This window comes from Vulpes vulpes, chromosome 2 (genome assembly GCF_048418805.1).
Source record: "Vulpes vulpes isolate BD-2025 chromosome 2, VulVul3, whole genome shotgun sequence".
Classification (NCBI taxonomy): domain Eukaryota; kingdom Metazoa; phylum Chordata; class Mammalia; order Carnivora; family Canidae; genus Vulpes; species Vulpes vulpes.
The window spans coordinates 55,026,842-55,048,558 of NC_132781.1; the positions used below are offsets into that span (position 1 = coordinate 55,026,842).

The following is a 21,717-nucleotide window of genomic DNA, read 5'->3' on the forward strand; positions in this document are numbered from 1 at the left end:
AGCCCTGAGTCTGAGCTCACCCTGCCAGGCAAGGTGAGGCTGGTGATGCCTAGGACAGTCCCAAAGGGTGAGCATTCACTGTGGGCTGGGCTCTGAGCCAGACTATACTATACCCACCCGGCCCATGACATGCTTCTCTCCCACGTCCACATCACCACCAAGCAGACTAAGATCCAGGGAGGGATGGGATCCACCCAAAGTCACTTAGCAAGGAGGTGGTGATGCCAGGCTGCCCGCCCCTCTCTGTCTTGCCAACTGGTTATCCGTAGATCAGGAGCCCTTCCCTCCCAGACCTTGTGACACACACAGAGGCTCATCCAGGAGTTAAAAATATAAAGTGCAGGGCATCCCTGGGTGGCGCAGTGGTTTAGCGCCTGCCTTTGGCCCAGGGCGCGATCCTGGAGACCTGGGATCGAATCCCACGTCAGGCTCCTGGTGCATGGAGCCCGCTTCTACCTCTGCCTATGTCTCTGCCTCTCTCTCTCTGTCTCTCTGTGTGACTATCATAAATAAATTTTAAAAATTAAAAAAAAAAACTTAAAAAAATATAAAGTGCAAATACCAGCTGGCTTTTATTGAGGGCCTATTATGTGCTGGGCATTAGGTCTGCAAGGGTCCTCCTCCCACCTCCCTGCACATCCCACTGGCCAGGGGAGAGGATGGGCCCCAGCAGGTGAGACCCAGGTATTGACTGGGAGGCAGCTGAGGTGGAGGTAGGTAACGGAGAGGCCCCAGCAGTTGGGTCCATGGGGAGGACAGGGATCCAGGTGTCTATCCAGCTTGAAACTGAAGGCTGGGGAGCCCCCCCCTCCCTTGACCCCAGGCCCTGAGTTAGGCTGGGCAGGGTGAGAGGGCCTGAGAGCCCTGCCCTTTCTCTACATGATCTTCAGGGAGGGGAGCCATCTCTGAGTGGTTTCTCCCGATGTGAGACGGGGCCAGAGAGCAGAGTAGCTGTGCCTAAGGTGACAGTTGGGTCTCTATGGGGCCTGTGGCTCCTGGCGGCGGTTCCTAGTGCCATCTCCAACTCGGCTCCCTGGCCAGCTGCAGCCTGCTCCTGGACACTTCTCTGGAGTCACCTGGACCTGGTGGGACAGAAGAGGCAAGAGGACAGGAATAGAAAGAACTAGAGTCGGATATCCAGAGGCAGAGAGAGAAAAAGACACAGAGAAGGTCAGAGACAGAGATAGAGAGAGAGCTTGAGGTAGAGACAATGCAGGGAGCCAGAGACAGGCAGAGCAGAGCCAGAGGGGGGAGGAGAGAAGGCAGGGGGAGAAGGGAACACAGAGACCCCGACACAGCCTGGAAGGGGAGAGAAAACCAAGGCACACGGGGCTTGCGCCCTCACCTAGAGCTCATCCCGGGGCTGAGGGTGGAGGCTGTGCCCACTGCTGCCAGCCAGGTCCAGGCGGGGGCCGCGCAGGGTCTTGTGAGAGCCACTCCAGCTGATGATGCGGCCGCTGTCGTCGTCCCAGGGCGAGGATGTCTCCGTGTCGCTGAGCCACTCAGCGTCCCCTGCGTAGTGGGTGGGCGCCGCGAGCAAGGGCCGTGCGGAGAAGGCACGCAGGTCCCGAGGCCAGAAGTGTGCCTTGTACTGCTCACTGTGAGGCAGAAAGAAGGCTCAGGAGGGCTGAGGTGGGTCTCCTCCAGCCACACTGCACGCCTGCCTGGAGCTGGGCATCTCACCTGCCTGAAGCACCTCCCTGCCTTCCCCCTCAAGACCTCACAGCAAATGCAAGGAGCAGAATTTCTACTCCTCTCATTTAACAGATGGAGAAACTGAGGCTCAGAACATGGAAGTGGCTTGATTAAGAAACACACGGGCAGCACAGAATGGACACCTAGGTTGGTCTGACTCCGGGGCCAGGAGGGCTATGCCTCCATGACCTTGAGGAAGTGACTCAGCCTCCATCTACCCAGCTGCTCAGCAAGGGGACTTAATGCTTGAGACTGGGCTCCTGGGATGAGCTGACCCTGCCCGGCCCCCATCTGACACTCACTTGGGGTGCTGGTCAAACATGATGGGCAGGAACTCGTCCACAGGCAGCATTCGGTGCAGGGGCTGGGAGGCCAGCAACTTGCGAGCACCCGCCAGGCTCAAGACGTATGCCAGGGTCCAGTAGGAGTACCCAGCCACCACCAGGTGTGGCAGCCCCTCCACAGCTGCCTCCTCTTCAGGGTTCACCTGTTTGCGACCGAGGTAGCTACCGTGACACCAAGGGAAACCCAGAGTCACTGCAGGTCCCAGGGTTTCAGAGGACCCCTTCCCCAATCACATCCCACAGGCCAGGCTCAGGGGAAGGACTGGGCAGGGCCCCAGCAGGAGGCAGAGCCCCAGAGGCCTCCCCTCTCTTCCCCCCAACCCCCCAGAGCTGCAGGCTGCCTACATTAGGTCCCATGGCAGTTTTTCTGCCTCCACTTCCTCCATCAGCCGCTCCAGTCGCCCCCTGAAGTTGCTCTCAAAGCGCACGTCATCCTCAAACACCAAGATGCGGGCCAGGCGCCTGGCAACCACCTGTGGTATGGGGACGGGGGTGTGTGGGGGGGGACACAACACAGGGGGATGGCTCTTTATTTTTTTTTTAAGATTTTATTTATTTATTCATGAGAGACACAGAGAGAAAGAGGCAGAGACACAGGCAGAGGGAGAAGCAGGCTCCATGCAGGGAGCCCGATGTGGGACTCAATCCCCGGACTCTGGGATCACACCCTGAGCCAAAGGCAGATGCTCAACCACTGAGCCACCCGGGCATTCCGGATGGCTCTTTAGAACCAGGCTGTCCCCTTCCACCTGCTTGACACTGACAGACTCTCCCTGGCCTCCGTTACATGCCAAAGACAGCCCTGGCCACGTCATGCAGCTGCTTTAAAGCCTGCTGGGGCTCCCACCGCCTGGGGACTGAAATCCCAAAGTTTTGCTCTGGCATTCAAGGTCCTCCAGGTCCCCAGTCTAGCTCTCCAAGTAGACTAGTGATAGCAACTATAACCTCTGCTGCATTCACTGAGCGCTGCTATATCCCTGGGCCCTCGGGAGGCAGGACACACGATGGCCCTGTATTATAGTGAGGAGATGGAGACTCAGGGAGGTGCAACCACCTGTCCAAGGACACAGCCCTCAGTGGAACTGGGATCTGGACCTGCATCTGCTGGAATCCAGGCCTGGATCCTCACTTGCCCTTCTGAGCTTTCCTAAAGGAAGCGGGGCTGGTTAGGGGTGGGGGAAGACCCTTGCCCCTACGATCCCTAAGAAAAAGTATTTTTATAACTCCTGGAGATGTGAAAAGAACATTAAATCAGCTCAGTAGGGCACCTGGGTAGCTCAGTTGGGTAAGCGTCTGCCTTCAGCTTAGGTCATGATCTCAGGGTCCTGGGATCGAGTCCCACATTGGGCTCCCTGCTCATAGGGGAGTCTGCTTCTTCGTCTCTTTCTCCCCTTCCCCTCTGCTCATGCTTTCTCTCTCTCCCTCTCTCTCTCAAATAAATAAATAAAATATTAAAAAAAAAAAAGGGGGGGTGGGATGCCTGGTAGCTCAGCAGTTTAACGCCTGCCTTTGGCCTAGGGCATGATCCCGGAGTCCTGGGATCAAGTCCCACGCCAGGCTCCCTGCATGGAGCCTGCTTCTCCCTCTGCCTATGTCTCTGCCTCTCTCTCTTTCTGTGTCTCATGCATAAATTCATAAAATCTTAAAAAAAAAAAAAAGAAAGAAATCAGCTCAGTAAACTGAAATGAAAGGCATCCTTCTATCTGTTCAAAGACAGTAGAAGATAAACAGCAATATAAGCTCACGTGCATATATTTTAGCTACAGTAGAACATAAAAACAAGGAGTGGGTCTGGGTGCTGCCTCCTGGAGAGGCGCCCCGCCCCTTGGAGGGCCAGTCCCCTGATCCCTCCAGCAGGGTCCAGGCAGTGACCTCTCACAGGTACTCACAACCCCCCAACCCTAAGCTGAGGCTTCTGGGCCAAACCCCAGGCCTCTTCCTCCCACCCCAGAACACACAGCTCCTGTCTGCCCCAGGGCCTTTGCCCCACTGTTTTACTCTGCCCAGAGGCTCTAATTAAGTGTCCCTGATGGTGAGGCCCAGCCTAACCCCACCCCAGGCCAGGAATCCAGGCTAATCCACACTCTAGGATAGCCTGAACATTTCTCCTCTATGGGGAAGCTTGGTTCTTCCCTGGTTTTTGTGACCTGCTCTGGTCCCTGAGCCCCAAAAGAGCCAGAGAGGCCTTTTTATTGTTCACCTCTAGTCTCAGAGCAGAAGATCTCCTAGAGCACAGGATGAGCTCTATAGACACTACAAAATGAATATGGTATAGGGTTGAACACATAGGAAGTTTAAAGCTGCTGGCACTGGTGGCGCAGCGGTTTGGCACCACCTGCAGCCTGGGGTGTGATCCTGGAGACCCGGGATCGAGTCCCATATCGGGCTCCCTGCATGGAGCCTGCTTCTCCCTCTGTCTGTGTCTCTGCCTCTCTCTCTGTGTGTCTATGAATAAATAAATAAATAAATAATTTTTTTTTTTTTTTTTTAAAGAAAAGCTCACATTTAAAAAAAAAATAAAGCTGCTGGCTGGGATGCTCAGGTGGCTCAGATAATTAAGCGTCTGCCTTCGGCTTGGGTCACGATCCCAGAGTCCTGGGATTGAGCCCCACATCGGGCTCCCTGTTTAGTGGGGAGTCTCCTCCCTCCCTCTGCTCCTCCCCCTACTCATGCTCTCTCACTCACTCTCTCGCAGAAGTAAACAGAATCTTTAATATATATATATATATATATATATATATATATATATATATATCACCTGGGTGGCTCAGTGGTTGAGCATCTATCTGCCTTTGGCTCAGGTCCTGATCCCGGGGTTCTGGGATCGAGTCCCACATTGGGCCACAGGGAGCCTACTTCTCCCTCTGCCTATATCTTTGCTTCTCCCTCTGTGTCTCTCATGAATAAATAAAATCTTTTTAAAAAAATTTTAAAAGCTGCTGGCTAGGTCTTCATTAATATATTCATTTACCCATTGGCTCCCTTGGGCACTGAGCACAGAGCAGTGAATGGGGTGGCCTCTGCTCTCCCTCTGGTAGGGGGGTTCTGGGGGCCAAGGGGCGAGGTCCTCACCTCTTCCCAGATGGAGTAGTGGCTGAGGAAGCAGCCCACCTCGCCCTTGGTCAGTGTGCGGCCTGAGTAGGGGTCCTGGTAGCCAGGGAGGAGGTCTACACCGAGGCTCCTCATGAGGCTGCTGTTGAGTGTCCTGAAGGAAACAGGTATCATGGGGCTAGGGGTGACTGCCAGCGACCCACCCAGGGGCTCCAGGCCTATGCCTGTTGGGGGCAGTCACACTGGAGTATAGTTGGAAGGTGTGAGCTTTGTTACGGTTTCATGTGGCCTGAAGACACTGGGGACAACTGGGGGAACCAGAGCCACCGGAGGCAGGGGTGGGTGCCCAGGGAGAGAATAGAAGCATGGGGACATGGGCAGCCGTCTGAGGGGCATGCTCCCCAGAAAGAATGTGGGGGACATGGCACGTGCTTCCAAGAAAAGGATGGACATCCTGCCGTCAACAGGGCTGAGGTCGCAAGCGGCCAACAGCCATGGGCAAGTGTAGGTTGTGACTTCTGGCTCCCCAGGTTTACTTGACTGCCACCCCCACCCATCTGGGACCTAAGTCCAAGACAGAGAAGAGTAAGCCCAATAATAATAAAGAAATAAAGACACCTAACCTCTGGAATGCTTACTATGTGTCAGGCCCTGACTAAATCCTCATGGAGCCCTTCTAAGTCCTAAGAGGAAGGCACAAGTATCTGCCACTCGCACAGCAGGGCTGGGAGGTGGCAGTGACTCATCAGAGGTCACCCAGCTGGTAAGTGGCAGAGCTGGAATGCAAGCCTCAGGGCTTCAGATGCCAGTGGCCTTAACCACTGTGCTCTCCTCCCTCTGGTAGGCCAATGAGGGGCCACCCTGTCCTGTTTCAATCTGCCCTAGGACTCTCTAAGACAGAATTACCCAGGCCCTGTTTGAGCACCTCCTGAGAGCACCAAACTCACTCAACTCATTTGTCTGCTTTCCCCATTCCTAGGGGGCTCCAGTGGACCATGCTGCTCCCCCAGCTGCCCAGGGCCCCGCCCCAGGGAGCCTCACCGGCCATCCACAGCATCCACCACCCGCCCAGACACCTCCATCTCCCAGAGTGAGCTTAGCATGCGCTCACGGCGGTCGGGCCGGCGGGCCAGGCTGATGACGAACACCTGGGGGAGGAGGCAGGGAAGGTAGGTGCAGGAGGAGTGGGCATCTTAGGAGGGGAGAGCCCACCTACCTCCTGACCCCAAACATGTGAGCTGAGGGAACCTACCTCATCAAACCCCATCTTGCTGGGTCTCTTTGGGGGCCGGGACACATGAGCTGAGGCCCACATTGGGGGCCCATCCACTGCAGAGGGAAGTGCCCACCAGTCAGGAATCCCTACTGGCTCTCGTCAGCAGTGACCCTAGAGTCCTAGCATTCCCCTCCAACACCCAGAAGGAAGGGGCCCTCAGAGATCACAGAATCCACCTGCCTCTATCGCAGAGATGGGGACACTGAGGCTCAGTGGGGGGAAAGGACTTGCCCAGTCAGGAAATCAGTTAGAGGTGAGGCTGGGACCCCAAGCCCACTGCCTAGTCAGGTCCGGGGCCTGGGAGAAGGGGCGCAGGGGGCAGCTGGGAACAGTGGCAGCAGGCTAGCACCCTGGCCCTCACCTAGCGCTTCCAAGATCAGGTGGATGAAGTTGACCTTCTCGTCCTCCAGCCCCTGGTGGGGTTTCACAGGCACATTCATGTACCCGTAACGGTGCTCATTGCACACATGGATCGTAACCCCTGTGGAGAGAGGCCCAGGGAGTGCTGGAGTAAGGGGCAGGGCTCTTGGAACCCAAGGAAGGTGTCCTCTCTGGGACTCAGCGTTCCGGCTATGGGGTTGGACAGAGAATGGGCTCGATTCAAACAATATCTAAGGGGCCTTTCTGCCGAGATGGTTTATTCATTCAACAGATGTGCCTAGAGCACCAACTGGGTGCTGGAGGAGGGTGGTGAGTAAGACAGAGCCCCGTCCCTGGAGGATCACGGGAAGGGAGGAGCAAGCAAACTCCCACCTGCCATTCCTGTACCCCCCTCCTGTCTGAACCCAGCACCATCACCCACTGTGAGCAACCCCACACCATCTGCCACCTCTCTGCACTGCCCTCCACCCACCAGCCAGAGTGGCCTTTTCTATTTCTTCAATATTTGTCCCCTTTATTGTCATTAGTTCTCTCCCCTTTATCTCCTATAGACTGTGAACTCTCGAGCAATAGGCATGCAGTATCTACTTAAAAGTCAAGCCCATGCCCAGCATGGAGCACAGGGCCTGATCCAGAGCAGGGCCTCAGTAGCTGGGTGCTTGGAAGCCTGAAAGATGGAGTCGAAACTCCACTGACAAAATTCCTTCAAATTGCTGGCCAGTTTCCAGAGGCTGACACCCAAAGTAGTGGTAGCAATGAAAAAACAACAACAACAACAACAACAACAACAAAAAAAAACCAAGGGAACACTTCTCATGGACTCTCCATGGGTTTGTTTCCCATTCACTCACCTTTTGTACTTGATACGATTTTTTTTTTTTTTTTTTGTCTTGCACATCTGCGGCAGAGTTCACCAATACCTCTTGCACAAAAAAGCTAATTACAACACTTTCCCCTCTGGCCACTGTAGGCACGCTGCTTGCTCAGGTGCGACACTTCTGAAATACATCGTTACTTCTCATTTTCCCTGAATTAGCCTGTTCAGTCCTCCCAAGATCCTCTTCCCAACACTGGGGGTCTCTATCTCACTCTTATCTCTATTCCTCAGGACTTGGATTTAGCCAGCCCCGCCCAGCCCAACCCAAACACTTTCTAGTAATTTTCTTTTCTTATCTTTTTTTTTTTTTTTTAGTAATTTTCATCTTAAAAATAACACCAACACCAGAGTGTTCTTTTCAGTGTGCAAAGCCAATTGCTCTGATGGCTGGCCCAATGTTCTCAGGCTAAAGACCAGAAGCTTGCTGGCCAGCTCCACACAGGCTGGCTCCTGCCTACCTTTCCTGCCTCAGTCTGTGCCACACCTTGCTTCCCTCACTTACTGTGCCCCTATCACTTGCCTTCTTATGTTCCCTGAGACCACAGGGCCTTTGTACCTGCTGGTCCTGTTGCCTAAAATGCTCTTTCTTGCTCTTGTTAGTGCTTTCCCATACTTCAGGTCTCAGCCTCAAAGTTCACACCATCCAAAAAGCCTTCCCTGACAGATCTACTCTGGTCTAAGCTCCCTTAGCATCTGGAATGAAGAAGCATTTCTTCCTATCATGGTTGTGATTGGACACTGATTTGTGTGATCCTTGTACTGACTGGACTGGAAGTTCCAGGAAGGCAGAAACCACCTGAGTTTACTCACCACTGTCTTCTCAGTGCCTGGCACACGGTAGATGTTCCATAAATATTTGCCAAATACATTAAGGAATACATTAAAGTGCCATGACGGAGAGCCAGAAGAAAGGCATTTAGCTTTCCGGGGTAGTAGGCTCAAGAAAAGCTATGACCCAGACAAACAAGAGTTTCACAGGATGGACTGGAAACTGAAGAAAGGTATGCAAAGCAGAGGGAACAGCATGTGCAAAGACCTAGAAACCCTCAGGAATGCTCACGGAGAGCTTGTCCTCACCAACAGCCTGGCAGGCATAAGCGAAGACGATGATATCATCGAAGGGCCAGCTGTAGTTGGGATGCGGGGGGTAGAAGGCGAGCTGGGCTGCCCCCTCAGTCCGCAGGGATACCAAGAAGGTGGAATGGACCATGGGGACTTGGAAGCAGCCCCGGCGCTGGCGATTCTTGGTGGGGAAGTAGTCGGCGGTGCGGCGGTAGTAACCCTGGGGAAAGGGGTTGCTCTGAACTCTGATGGCGCCCCTCTGTCCCCAGAACACTGCTCCCCTGCCATAACCCGCACCCCAAGGCTTCCATCCTCAGCCTTACCTGGGGGGTTATCCCACACCAGAAATTGGAGTAGTAAGTCTGAGAGTCCAGCATTGGGGCCACCACAGGCAGCCCCTGCTCTATCAGAAGCCTCAGTGTCTGGTTGTTGGTCAGAATGTTGTCTGTATCTGCAAACTTTTGGGAAGGAGTTGTCACAGAGGCCAGCCTTGTCTGGGCTGTACCCCCAAGAAGTCACTGAGTGGGATCCCTCTAGATGGTCAGAGATCCCACATGTATCCTGGGATCCAATGGGGTTCTGTTAGAAAGTTCTAACCCATAAGCCAGTAGGTTTGTTTCTGGACCAAGGATCTAGTCTGGAGCACTGGCCCTGCGATCAGGACCAGAGATTAGACTCGAGTTGCTGATTTAAGAGCTTGATTCTAGATCTGACTTAGGGAGTAAAGCCAAAGACCTATTCTGAGTTCTAGTCTGGGGAACCAAGCTCAGTTTATACTCTGTGCTCTAGTCCAGGAACTTAGGCTCAGTATTCAACCTGCAATCTGTCTCAGGGATCCAGGCTTCATAGCTAATCTGAGCTCAAGCATAGGGATCTAAGCTCAATATCAGTCTGGATTCTGACCCAGTTTGCTAGCTGAAGAGTCCAGCCTACAGGCAGTTAAGTCACACTGAGATTTCTGTCAGGGACAGATACCACCACCTATGAGAAACCTCATCCTAGCCAGGCTTTCTTACCAGGATATAATCAGCCCCCCAGTCCCTGGCAAAGGTCAGGGCTTCCTGTTTCAACTCCATCAGAAACTGGTGCCTTTCTTTGGTCCAATGCTTGGGACCCTCTTCATCTGGGTAGGACCTGAGAGGGTAAAGAGATGAGAAGTTCCCAGGGGGCAGGTGCATGTGGTCCCCCTCTCTGCAGGGCAGCAGACAGAGCCCTGGGCTGGAGGTGGTGGTTCAGGGCTGCAGCTGTTGCCCACTTTCCCAAGAACCTTTCCCCTCAATCTCCACCTGGGCTCCCCCTCGGGCCTCCAGACCACAGTTGCATAGTCATCACCCACAGCAGCTAGCCACTCCTGCAGCATCTCCGTGGTGTTGTCTGTGTTGTGGTCTGTGGCACACCTGGGGACATGGGAGGAAGAAGGGTGAGGGGGAGGTGCACAGCCACAAAAGGGCCAAACCCCAAGGTCGCCTTGACCCCTGGAGCACCAACCCCTGTGAGGCTGGACACTTGGGTGCTGCAGGCGAGGGAGGTGTGCTACAGAGTTAGGCAAGCACCGGGGTCCCAGTCACAAGTCCCGTCCATCTCTAGGCTTCACTTTCTCCCTCCGTAAGTATAAGGTGGGCTGAGACAGCAGAACTTGAATGCACGTGAAAGACAAAGTCCCTCAGCTTTGAGGAACACACCAGGCATGCACCCTGGACACCTTCCTTCCTCAGGACTGGACCAAAGAGATGCTGTTTGCCTCTGCCTGAAAGTTGTAATAAGGACCAAACCCTACTCGAAACATCCCTGAGAAATGCTGATGGGCCTGAGCTCTGCTGCCACAGAGCAGACCCGCTCCTCTGCAGAAGGGGCTCCCAAGACAGAGGGCGGGTGCAGAGGGCTTAGCCAAGATCCCAAGTTCTAGGTGATACTGCCCCTTTAAGCCAATTCCCCAGAAGTGAAGACTAACTACGTGTCAAGTCTTGTAGGGGTGGGAACTAACTAACTCCCAAACTGTGGTAATTGTGGGCAGCCTCCCCAGGCCACGGCTCAGGCCACGGCTCCGGCCACGGCTCCGGCCCAACTTTGGTGTGTTGTGGGGGTTAGTTTGTCAATCCTCTCAATTTATCCCCAGCCTCAGCTTGGGACTCCTCCCTGTTCTGGCTCCCACAGACCAGGGCCTCGGATCCCAGCATACCCTGTGGGGACACCCAGCAGGGAGGCTCTAGGGGAGGGGCTCTGCCCTTGGCTGGCAGGACCCAGACCTTCCACAGGGAGGCTGGAAACAGCCCAGAGAAGGAAGAGCAGGTCTGACCCCCTCTGCAGAGAAGCATGGAGCCAGACAGCACACTCACCTGCTCCCCAGAACCCCCAGTTCTGCTGATCTCTGCCATGTGGGGACCCAGAGCCCGCCAGCTGCTCCTGCCTGCTGCCCTCCAGCTAGGTCAAGGCAACCACAGGGCCCACGGGAGAAGGAGGGGGTCTTCGGCTTGGGCTCTGAGGCTAGGGCAAGAGGACCCAACTTAAAGCCAGAGGAGGTCCCCAGAGAAGGAGTAAGAGCCGGGGTGAGTGTTCCGGCGTCAACCTAAGGCCTCAGAGGTCACCCTGCAGGGCCAAGGGGATAAGGGGTCCCATGCAGGGGCCCAGGGCCCTACAGGGCCTGTGTGCCAGGGGAGGCGCCCGTCTGGGTGGTGTCTGGACTGAGCGGATGGGGCCATCGGGAGTGCAGTTCTCTGCGGGGCCGGGGTACACGCCCAGAGGGTGCCAACGCGCGGTCTCTCTCACCAGAGGGCCAGCCTGGCCCGGGGGTAGTCCAGCCGCTCCAGCGCGCCCAGGTAGTGGGGCAGCGAGTGCTCGGCATTGCGGGCCAGGATGGTAAGGACCACGGCGGGCAGCGGCGGCTCCACGGCGCCCGCAGCCAGGAGCCTCGGCCCCAGCAGGAGCAGCAGCCGGAGCAGCCGGGCGGCAGGGGCGACAGGCATGGCGGGCGCTCGGGCGGCGGCCGCGGCTGCCCCCGGGGCTCGGGCCCGGCGGAGGGGAGTGGGTGGTGCGGCCCGGCCGGGGCGGGGCCTGGGGCCGGGGCGGGGCCGAGGCGGCCGGAGACGGCAGGGGCCGCGCGCCCCCGGAGGCTGAGGACCCTCGGCTCCTGTCCCCCCTCCCGCCCGCTCCGCGCGGACTCCCAAGTGTCCGCTCGGCAGAGGGCGGCGGGGGCCGGGGCCCGGAGACCCTCCCGACGCGTGACCCCGGGGCAGTCCCCTCCCGGCTGGGCGCGGGCGGTGGGGAGGGGGGACAGGAGGGTCGGTCGGGGAGACGGCATCCGGGCCGCCGCGGCGGCTGAGGACGCTCGGCTCTGAAGCCCTCAGAGCCCGGTGCATTCATCCCCCGGAACCCGGCTCCACGGAGCGTCCGATGCCCTCGAGTCCGGATCGCCCGGCCGTGCTCCGACCCTCGGGGGGAGCCGCAGCCCCGCGGGGCGGGACTGACCCGCCGCAGCCCTTGCGGGGCTCCCGGCTCCCGCCCCGCCTCCGCCCCGGGGCGCCCTCTGGCGGACCCACGCGAAACTTCGCAGACCTGCGCGGCGACGCCGGGCCTGGGGGGCGGGGCGGGAGTCCCGGGTGCCCCCGACCTGAGTGCTGCCTCCCGCGGCGCCTCGAGCTGGGCGTCCTCCGCGCGTCGACGTCGTCGCCTCTGCCGCCAGCGCCCGCGCGGCTCCGGCCCTTTAAGAGAGCGAATCCAGCCTTCAGGCTGAGTGCGGACCCAGGGGGCACCACAGGGCTCGGGCTCGGGCTCGCAGCTCGAGCCAGCCCGGTCCAAAGCCGGAGGTATGGCCTCCCATGCGGCAGAATCGGGGTCCTGAGGCCCCTGCTGAAATGTGAAAGGCAGGAAAGGGAGGGGCCTACCGGCGGGCTCCAGCTCCGATCTGCTGTGATCACAGGCCACTTTCCCTGAGCCTCTGATGATCCTCATCTGGATGGGTTTGCAGGGATGCCTTGAGAGAATGAAGGCTCTTGAAGCTTCTCTCTGCATGGAGCCTGATCTTGGGAAGAGTTGCTGGGGCTGGAAGATAGGAATGCAGAGGAAGCCAGGCTCCCCTTCCATTCACCCACCCACCGGGAGGCCTACTTTCCTATGGCAGCTTTGGATCTCCCTTCAGGCTCTTCCCAGGGTCAGAGAAGAAGACGGCTAAGCCTGTGCCCACTATCTCTGCTGGGAGGGGAGGGGTGGGGAACCAGCAAGGAATGGACTTGCCTGGTGACGCCACAGCCTGTAGCGCATCAAACCCAGGAATCCTGGTCTTCAGCGTGGCTCCCAAGCTTCCACTGGGCCCCAAAGCTCCTAGGTGGCTAGTGGCCCTGCAATGAAAGGCCTGAGGCCCCATAGAAGAGTCCCTTCCCCTGGCATGGTAGCCTCTTCCCAGAAGGCACTCGCAGCCCCAGAATGGGGATTCCCTTTCTAAAGTGAAGCAGTGTACCCCACCTTACCCATCCCAGAGTCATCCCAGCGCCTCTGCCCATCCTATTGGTGCTTCCAAATTTTTCTCTGGCCTCAAGTCCTCTTCCTCCTCCTTCTCCTTCCCTGAATGCCTCCCACTGTCCCCTTCCTCCTTCCCCATGCCATCCAGTGATCGATCCATCCTGTCACTGCCTCCCTTGCCTGTGGGTTCTCCCATCATCCCTGCCTGGGAAAACCCTATAACCATCTTGGTTTTTGGCACGGTGGGGCTACTGCAGACTCAGAACTTCCACTCTCAGCTGGACTCTCACCAGGCCCCACAGTCCAGTTTTCCTATGCCCCTGCCCCCTCTCCTCTGTGGCATTTCATAGCTTCTGAAGCTCCCATGCTACTTTTTGGAGAAAAGAGAAGCCCTCACCTGGGACCTCTCGTTTCCAGCCTACAAACCTCCATCCCTGGCCCCCAAGTCTGCCCCAGTTCTCCTGCCTGGTACAGTGGAAGAGGCACCACCCTTCCTCACGGTCAAATGGTCCCTAAGCTCCAAATGCCATCCCTTTGCCCTTCCTGGACCATCAGAAGCCCCCTCTCCTCTGGGTGCTCCTTTTAACCTTCCTTTTTTTTTTTTTTTTAAGATTTTATTTATTTATTCATGAGAGACACAGAGAGGCAGAGACACAGGCAGAGGGAGAAGCAGGCTCCAGGCAGGATCATGCCCTGGGCTGAATGCCGTGCTAAACTGCTGAGCCACCCGGGCTGCACTCCTTTTGACCTTCCAAAGGACTTAAATCTCCCCCAGCTTAAAATACGAAAACACCAAGCTGCCTGCTGGCCCCCCAGCTGCAGCCTTATCTGTCTCTCTCTCCAAACATCTGGAATGGGGATGTGTGCTTTGCTTTATTGAGACCTTCCTTCATCTCCCTTCATGGCTTGACACACACCAAGGTTGCTCTAGCCAGACTGCTCCTGCCAACACCAGGATCCTCCTGGTCACCCCCCTCAATGGACATTGCCTCCTCATCCAAGAGGGCTCGCTTTCAGCAGCAGAGCACATGGGCCACTCTCTTTCTAGAAAACTGACATGTGTCTCCACTGCCCATTTGGACGCAGATTCCAACAGTTTTTTTTTTTTTTAAGTAAACTCTCCACCCAGCGGGGGGGGGGGGGGGGGGGGGGGTCAGCCTCATCACCCTCAGATCAGGAGTCACATGCTCTACTGACTGAGCCAGCCAGGTACCCGAAAATTCCACCTGTTCAAAACAGAACCCCAACCTTTCCCCAAAACATGCTCCCCGTCTGGTGGCCTCCCCAATCTAACAAACGGCACCTTGGCCACCTGGCCCCTTGAGCTAGACAGCTGGGGGTCACTGAGGACATGTCCCTCTTTCAACCCACTGCATCACCTTATCCTGGCAGGCCCACCTCCTCCACATCTCTGGCACATGGACACCTCTTTGCTTCTGCACTGCTACTTGCCTGGCTCAGGGCACCAGCTTTGCTCACCGGGCCCACAGGGTCTCCCAGAGACCTGCTCCCCACGCTTTCTCCCTGGAAACCATTCTGCACTCAGCCACCCTTTCTAAATGCCTGGGGTCAATATCCTTCAGGGACTGCCTGCTGCTGTCACTGTAGGGTTCAAACCCCTTCAGGAGCACTGAGGCCCTGCATGGTCTGCATGATGTTTCTCCAATGCCTCTGACTCCCCACCAATCCCAACCAATCTGATGCTCAAGCCGATTTGGGCGAGGTACAGTTTCCTGAACACTCTGTGCTTTATGACTGTCCCATATCCTCGCCCCCACCACCCCTGTTTCTTCCCTCTGCCTGAACTGGTCTTTCTGGCCAACTCCCACAGGCCCTCCAGTCTCAGTCTAAACTTCCTTCTTCTGGAAAGTCTTCTGCATGTCATGTCTGGGGGACATACCCTTGACGTGGCATCCTATATAATCCCATTCATTCAGCAAGTATTTATTGAGCACATGCTCACTAAATGTGCAGCTGGAAGGTGCACAAGACAGTATCTGCTTCTAGGGTGCTCACATCCTGGTGAGGGGACACATACTGATAAATTAATAAATAGCTTCAAAGAAGGGTAAATGCTATGAATGGCATAAAACCAGCTAATAAGAACAGAGAGTAGCTGAGAGTGTGAGGCAACGTTGAGTAGAAGAGTCAGTGAAGGGATCCCTGGGTGGCTCAGCAGTTTGGCGCCTGCCTTTGGCCCAGGGCACGATCCTGGAGTCCCGGGATTGAGTCCCATATCAGGCTCCCTGCATGGAGCCTGCTTCTCCCTCTGCCTATGCCTCTGCCTCTCTCCCTCTCTCTCTCTCTCTCTTTGTGTCTATCATGAATAAATAAATAAATAAATAAATAAATCTTAAGGAAAAAAAAAAAAGAGTCAGTGAAGCTATTTCAGAGCACAAGGGGAGCCAGCCAAGAGTAGTACTGGGGGAAGAATGTTCCACTGGAGGGACCAGGTCAGGCCAAGGTCTCGTGGTGCGTGAGGGGTGGAACAGGCAGGGAGGCCAGTGGTTAGAGCCCAGGGAGCTAGGGGAGTGTGGGAAGAAGTGAGGATCACCTAGGGCCGTGAGGCTGCGACAGGATTTTGGATGTTTTTTAAATGCAATAGGAACACACTAGAGGGGGTAAGCAGAGAAGTGAAGTGATTTGTCCTAAAAGGATTGCTCTGGCTGCCACATGGAGGGTGGACTGTGGGGGCAAGGGTGGAAACAGGAGAGCCCCTTCAGGCTTGTGGGATTACATGTGGGAGACAGAGCAAGGAATCGAGGTGATAGGCTTTGCAGCTAGACTGCCTGGTGGGCTAGTTACTGAGTGGGAAAGATCTGGGAAGAAGCTGGTGGAATGTGACTCAGGGTTTGTCTGGACCTTATTCTGAGCTGCCTTTTAGACTCCCAGGTGGGGGGACACCTGGGTGGCTTAGCGGTTAAGTGCCTGCCTTCAATCGGGGCGTGATCCTGGAGTTCCAGGATCGAGTCCCACGTTGGGCTCCCTACATGGAGCCTGCTCCTTTCTCTGTGTCTCTCATGAATAAATAAATGAAATCTTAAAAAAAAAAAAAAAAAAAAAGACTCCCAGGTGGGAAGATCACATGCCACAGCTGCCTGGCTGTAGCTCTGAGGCAGGGACCCATCCACCTCATTTACCATTTTATCCCCAGTCCTAGAGCAGGGCCAGCAGGACATAGGGTGGGCTCTCAATAGACGTATGGGGGGTGGGAGATAACTATGGTGGACTGATCATACACCTGTACTGCCACTTCCACTCATTTTTTGCTCCAAAACACAAAAATAGGACATCCTCTACAAAGGTAATATTGGGCCAAATTCACAGAAACACTAAAGCAGTGGTTGTCAGAGTATGGTCCCTGGACCAGCCAGCATCAGCTTCACCTGGAAATTGTTAGAAATGCAAATTCCTAAAAATAAAAAATAAAAAAAAAAAAATAAAAAAAGAAATGCAAATTCCTAGTAGGCCCCTCCCCACACCTACTGAATCAGAAACTGGGAGTGGAGGTTAAACCAAGAAGGCTTCCAGGTGATTTTGATGTAGGCTGAAGTTTGAAGCAGCTGTTCTAAGGGGCCTATGGCTTCATTCTCCACATAATGTAGATTATACGCCTGGGAAAAAAATGATGGTCTGGGCCCATCTGGCTGAATAGGTCCAAACCACCCTGAACCAACATCTAACTAGGCTCTAGGTGGGGTCATCCTCACCCCACCCAAAACAGCATCTTCACTCCTGTCCCTCAGTCACTGTGGTTCTAGCCAGAGCCAGGTGGTGGCGCCAGCGCCTCAAGCTTTGGTCTGGCATTGGGACCCAGAGACCCCGGAAGAATTGTCCCCCTCCCCTGCACCTTCTTCCCCGCTGGGAGCCTCTGCTCTGAGGCCTGCTCACTGGCAAAGTCTTTGCGGGATGGCTTTCAATAGGGAGAGAGGCACTGAGGCTGGCACACCCCAGGGAGGGGCCAACCCCCTCTCCCTCGGGGTTAGGAAGGTGGGCTAGAGAAGCCCCCTTGGTCAGAAAGAAATTAGGGGTGTCTGGACTGTGGGGCTTGGGGGTCAGAAGCCCAGGCAGGCGGCTCTGGCCACTGGACTCTGGCTATACCCGTATTAACCCTCTGTCTACCCTACCCAACCTCATATGAGGTCTCAGGTACTGCTTTCCTGCCAATGGGTGGGGGCAGCCTAGAGGTACCCTGGGGCCCAGACAGAGCCCCAAGGTTGGGGGTCCTCACAGCCTGGCAGCCAAGCAAGCTAAGAACAGGGGCGCACAGCGGAGAGAATGCATGGATGGAGCTCTTACCAGCTGCCAGCTTCATGACTCCTGGGTTGGGGGCTCTCTGGGCCCCTGTCCTGCTTTGTGGTCAAGGGAGCCCAGCATCTTGGCCAGAGGAAGAGCCCATGCCCTGCTCCTGGTCCTGGGTGCAGCTCGGCAGATAGGAGTCCAGGATACCCGCCTGGGTTCCTTCCTAGCTCAGATTCCAAGCCCGGTTCCAAGAAGACCCAGGACTGAGTGCAAGCTTGACCCCCATCGGCTCCCCTGCTCCTCATCTTTCCTCTTTGTGGGAAGACTGAGACCCCTTGCCCAGCTGGAATCACTCTGCTCATTCTGCTTAGACCTAGCATACCTTGGCCTTGGCTCTAGGAATCTGCCCACACCCCCTCGCCTCCAGGGGTCCCACCCAATGTCTCCAGAGGACCACCCTCTCCCTCTTGGCCATGCCCTCGTCTCCCAGGACCCCAGATGTAGAGCTACCCTCCTCTGAGGCTCTGCCTCAGTCCTCAGGAAGCTGGGGCCAGGCCAGCTGTTTTCCCCAGGCAGCCAGCTGTTTTGCCCATCAGGAAGAAGTCCTGGCTCCTCTGCTAAAATCCTTGCTGTGGCTGTGGCTGCAGCGTGGCAGCACTGCTGGGCCTGGGCCTGAGAGCTGTTAACTCCTCTGGGCCCAGCTCCTTCCTACATCATGCCCTTGCCTGGCCCCTGGGAGTAGCCTATTTTTTTTTTAAATTTTTAAAAAAGTTTTATTTATTTATGATAATCACAGAGAGAGAGAGAGAGAGAGAGAGAGTCAGAGACATAGGCAGAGGGAGAAGCAGGCTCCATGCACCGGGAGCCTGATGTGGGATTCGATCCCGGGTCTCCAAGATCGCACCCTGGGCCAAAGGCAAGCGCCAAACCACTGTGCCACCCAGGGATTCCCCTGGGAGTAGCCTATTGAGAGACTTCCAGAGACCCCAAGAAGACCAAGCATTGCTCTCCCCAACCCCCCCCTCAACAATTGCTAACCTGACACCCCCTCCCCTCAACAGAGCCTAGTCCTCAGGTGACCCCAGGTGAGAGGGGTTCAAAGGGACAAATGAGAGCCCCCTTCAGAATAATAGTAGTAGTAGCTATCAAGAACATCCTGCTGAGTGCCAGGCATTGTGCTAAGTGCTTTAAATGTGGTATCTGATTTAATTTTGCAACTGTGCCCATGAAGTAGGGAAGATTTTCATTTCATAGATGAGGAAACAGAGGCATGGCAAGTCTAAGTTGCTTGCTCAAGCCCACACAGAATTGGGCTGCCTGCCGTTCCTTGGCAAGCCCTGGTGGTTCCCCAATTCCGAGCTGGTGGTGGTGGTGCTATTTCAGTTTCCCCCAGCTCCTTGCTCCCCACCCCCACTTTCTTTTCCTGGTCTGAGCATCAGTAGTAGGGCCATCTGTGAAATGGAATAACTGGACGCCCGGGTGGCTCAGCGGCTGAGCGTCTGCCTTCAGTCTGGGACATGATCCTGGGGTCCTGGGATCAGGTCCCACATCAGGCTCCCTGCAGGGAGCCTGCTTCTCTCTCTGCCTATGTCTCTGTCTCTCTCTGTGTCTCTCATGAATAAATAAATAAAATATTAAAAAAAAAAAAAAAAGAAACGGGATAACTGATGGGTGGAGTTAATACTACCAGCTCCCGGAGTAGTGCCAGGCTCTGTGTTCTGTACCTTCCAAGTATTCATTAGCAGATCATTCCTCTCGGTGGCTGTGGGTCAACCTGGGCTAAAATCCCGGCTTTGCTGTTTCCAGCAGCCTGGCTTGGGGCAAGTGACTTGACATCCTAGTCTCCATGTCCAAAGCTGGGGAATGGATGTCAGAACAATATTCTGCATCCTTGATTTTGTTGTAAAAAGGATGAGATCATGCAGGTGAGGTGGCTGGCCCAGTACCCAACACGGAGAATTTGGGTGGAATGTTACCCCTTACTAACAGACTACTAACCTCATTCTGGAAGGGTCGAGTGGCCCATCCAGCACCATTCACCCCCACACCCAGCACGGAGCTAGCACACAGGAGGGCTCTGTTGCTACTTGTGAATCAATGAACTCTGGTCCGTGGAACTTCCATGGGGACGGCAGGCCGAAAGAGGGATACAACATGCCCAAGATCACAATAACTAGGGTAGAGCTGTGGGGATCCCAAGGCATCCAGCTCTTAACTCCTGCACCCCTGTGGCCTTCCCTCCTGAGGCAGGAACCTGGTCTGGTGGGAGGGGGAGGAGGGACAAGGAATAGGGACGATCCCAGAGCTGAGACGGCCCAGAAGGTGACTGGGCCATGGCTGGGTGGGATCTCAGGGTCTGGGAACGACCCCTCAGGATGCAGTGACCCGTGCTCTCCCCTTTTGTCCTCTCCCCCCTGCCCACCATGGGTCAGCTCCCTGGTCCCAGCCTAGACATCTGGAACTGGGGCAGACAAAGGACTTCGAAGAGGGACAATAGCCTTCTGTCCATTTTCAGAAGCTGGGCCGGGCCTGGCCAGGGCTGGGGGCCGGAGCCCCGGCGAGGCGGTGCCAGGCCCCCCGCGGGCAGCGGACAATGTTGGCAGTGATGGAGAGGAGGCATTTCAAAGCGTTTTGTTCCCGCTGACCCCCTCCCCTCCACATCTCGCCCGGTTCGGGGTGAGGCCCCAGCCCCACCCCCAGCCACCCAGGCCCCTGCTCCTGGCGGCTTGGGGACCGGCCACATTCTTGACCTCAGGGGAAAAGTTTAGACTCTTTGCGGGCTGGGCAACAATAACGGTGTCACAGAACTGATTTAGGAGCGGCACTTACCATCACAAAGCAGCAGACAAAGAGCCAGGGCTGAGAACGCGCCGGGCTTCTGAGCCTACTCTTCCAAGCAGGGCCACCACTTCTCTCCCTGGCTCTGCCTGGGAGGGACTGGGTGCCAGGGCCTGACCCTGCGCTCACCAGAGGAGGGCCAGAGCTGGGGAGAGGGAGCAAAGGAGAAGTGATGGGGATCCCACTGTGGAGGAGGTGGGGGGTGCTGAGAGCCACTTTCTGCTTAGCCACCAATTTGCCATGTGACCCTGGGCAAATCTTTCTTCACTCTGGGCCTCAGTTTCCTTGTCTTATTACAATAAGGAGGCTAACCCTAAAGGCCCAAAGCATGAGGCTCTGAGCTTGCAAACAGAGGGATTTCCATAATGATGATGATGACAATATAGTGATAGTGAGAAGTATTTACCCCTTTAATTCTGGGCACTTCGCAGGTGCCAGGTACTGTAATCACTAACCTCTTTCTGGCCTTCGTCTTTTTTTTTTTTAAGTAACAGAGACCACTCAGCGCCATCCTCTCCCTCTTGCTCTCCCAAAGGAAGAGAAGGACAATTATCTATGACAAATGGCAGTTGCAGAAGCAACACCACGAGCTGGCATCACACTCAGGAGGGAATACTGCGCCCTCCTCATGGTTTCTGAGGTTCTAGATGTTCAGAAAAACTTCATCAGTAACAAACTATAGAAATGATCCCTGAAAATACAGTCTTGTCATTCCCTTTGATCACTTTGATCATATCACTCTCAGCAACCTCACAAAGCAGGTATATCATGAACTCCAGTTGATAGTTGATAACTGAGGCTCAGAGAAGGTAAGTCACTTGTCCAGGGCCACACAGCTTGGAGTCTGTGGAGCCGAGACAAGACAGGGCTGGCTCACTTCTGATTACACTGCAGTGAGAAGGAGAGAGGCAAAGAGGCAGCTGGACCCTGGGGAGTTCTGGGTGGGAGGGCTTCTCCTCCTGGCCAGAAGGCTATGAATAAATAAATGTCTGATTACCCCCAGGGGGAATTCTACCCTTGGAGCAGGTGCTTTTAAAAAACGAGATTGATTCTTGTCTGTGAACAGAGGTTGGCCTGAGCAGACACCCAGATGCAGGGGATTGGACAAAATGACCTCTAGTGGAGACCTCCTAGGAATTAGAAGCAGGATAGAACATTTAAGGGAGCCAGGCAATGGGTTCTAATCCCCGCTCTGATTTTTCCTGGTAGTATGTCCATGATGGACAAGTTACTGCCTCAGTTTTCCAACCTGTAAAACCGAACTCACCTTGTAGGAGTGTGGTGACCATTCTGTAAGCTACACAGAAGGCCTTAGAACGGCACCTGGCTCAGTGAGGGCTGCTCATTGCTATCATCAAGATCCTTGCAGCCGTGTCCAATGGCCAGGACATCTCTAGGTCAGCCTTCCTTTCCAGGAAATGGTTGTATTTTGATTACAGTATAAGGGACTATGGTCAGACACCGAGAGCAAAGGGGGCCCTGTTCTCTGGGACCTG

The 21,717-nt window shown here is 55.4% G+C and overlaps 1 protein-coding gene and 1 non-coding gene across 3 annotated transcripts; both read right to left on the reverse strand.

The window, feature by feature from the left end:
* Positions 1 to 548: 548 nt before the first annotated feature.
* CERCAM (cerebral endothelial cell adhesion molecule) lies at positions 549 to 20,305 on the reverse strand. Of its 2 annotated transcripts, XM_026009423.2 has the most exons (16): positions 20,213 to 20,305; positions 12,917 to 13,034; positions 12,568 to 12,724; positions 11,453 to 12,384; positions 9,973 to 10,083; positions 9,703 to 9,820; positions 9,010 to 9,144; positions 8,702 to 8,906; positions 6,728 to 6,847; positions 6,343 to 6,419; positions 6,132 to 6,238; positions 5,112 to 5,244; positions 2,385 to 2,512; positions 1,998 to 2,201; positions 1,346 to 1,598; positions 549 to 1,082 (listed from the first exon to the last, which is right to left on the reverse strand). In XM_026009423.2, exons 4-15 carry the CDS (start codon positions 12,040 to 12,042, stop codon positions 1,346 to 1,348), a joined length of 2,181 nt encoding a protein of 726 aa, XP_025865208.2. In that variant the 5' UTR covers positions 12,043 to 12,384; positions 12,568 to 12,724; positions 12,917 to 13,034; positions 20,213 to 20,305; the 3' UTR covers positions 549 to 1,082. The 2 variants fall into 2 exon arrangements, with proteins under 2 accessions (XP_025865208.2, XP_072604579.1); XM_072748478.1 differs by lacking the exons at positions 11,453 to 12,384; positions 12,568 to 12,724; positions 12,917 to 13,034; positions 20,213 to 20,305 and adding an exon at positions 11,023 to 11,170.
* Positions 20,306 to 20,717: 412 nt separating this feature from the next.
* Positions 20,718 to 20,928, reverse strand: LOC112928045 (small nucleolar RNA U3). Its single transcript, XR_003236676.1, has one exon. It is a non-coding gene; the product is annotated as a small nucleolar RNA U3 (small nucleolar RNA).
* Positions 20,929 to 21,717: the final 789 nt, after the last annotated feature.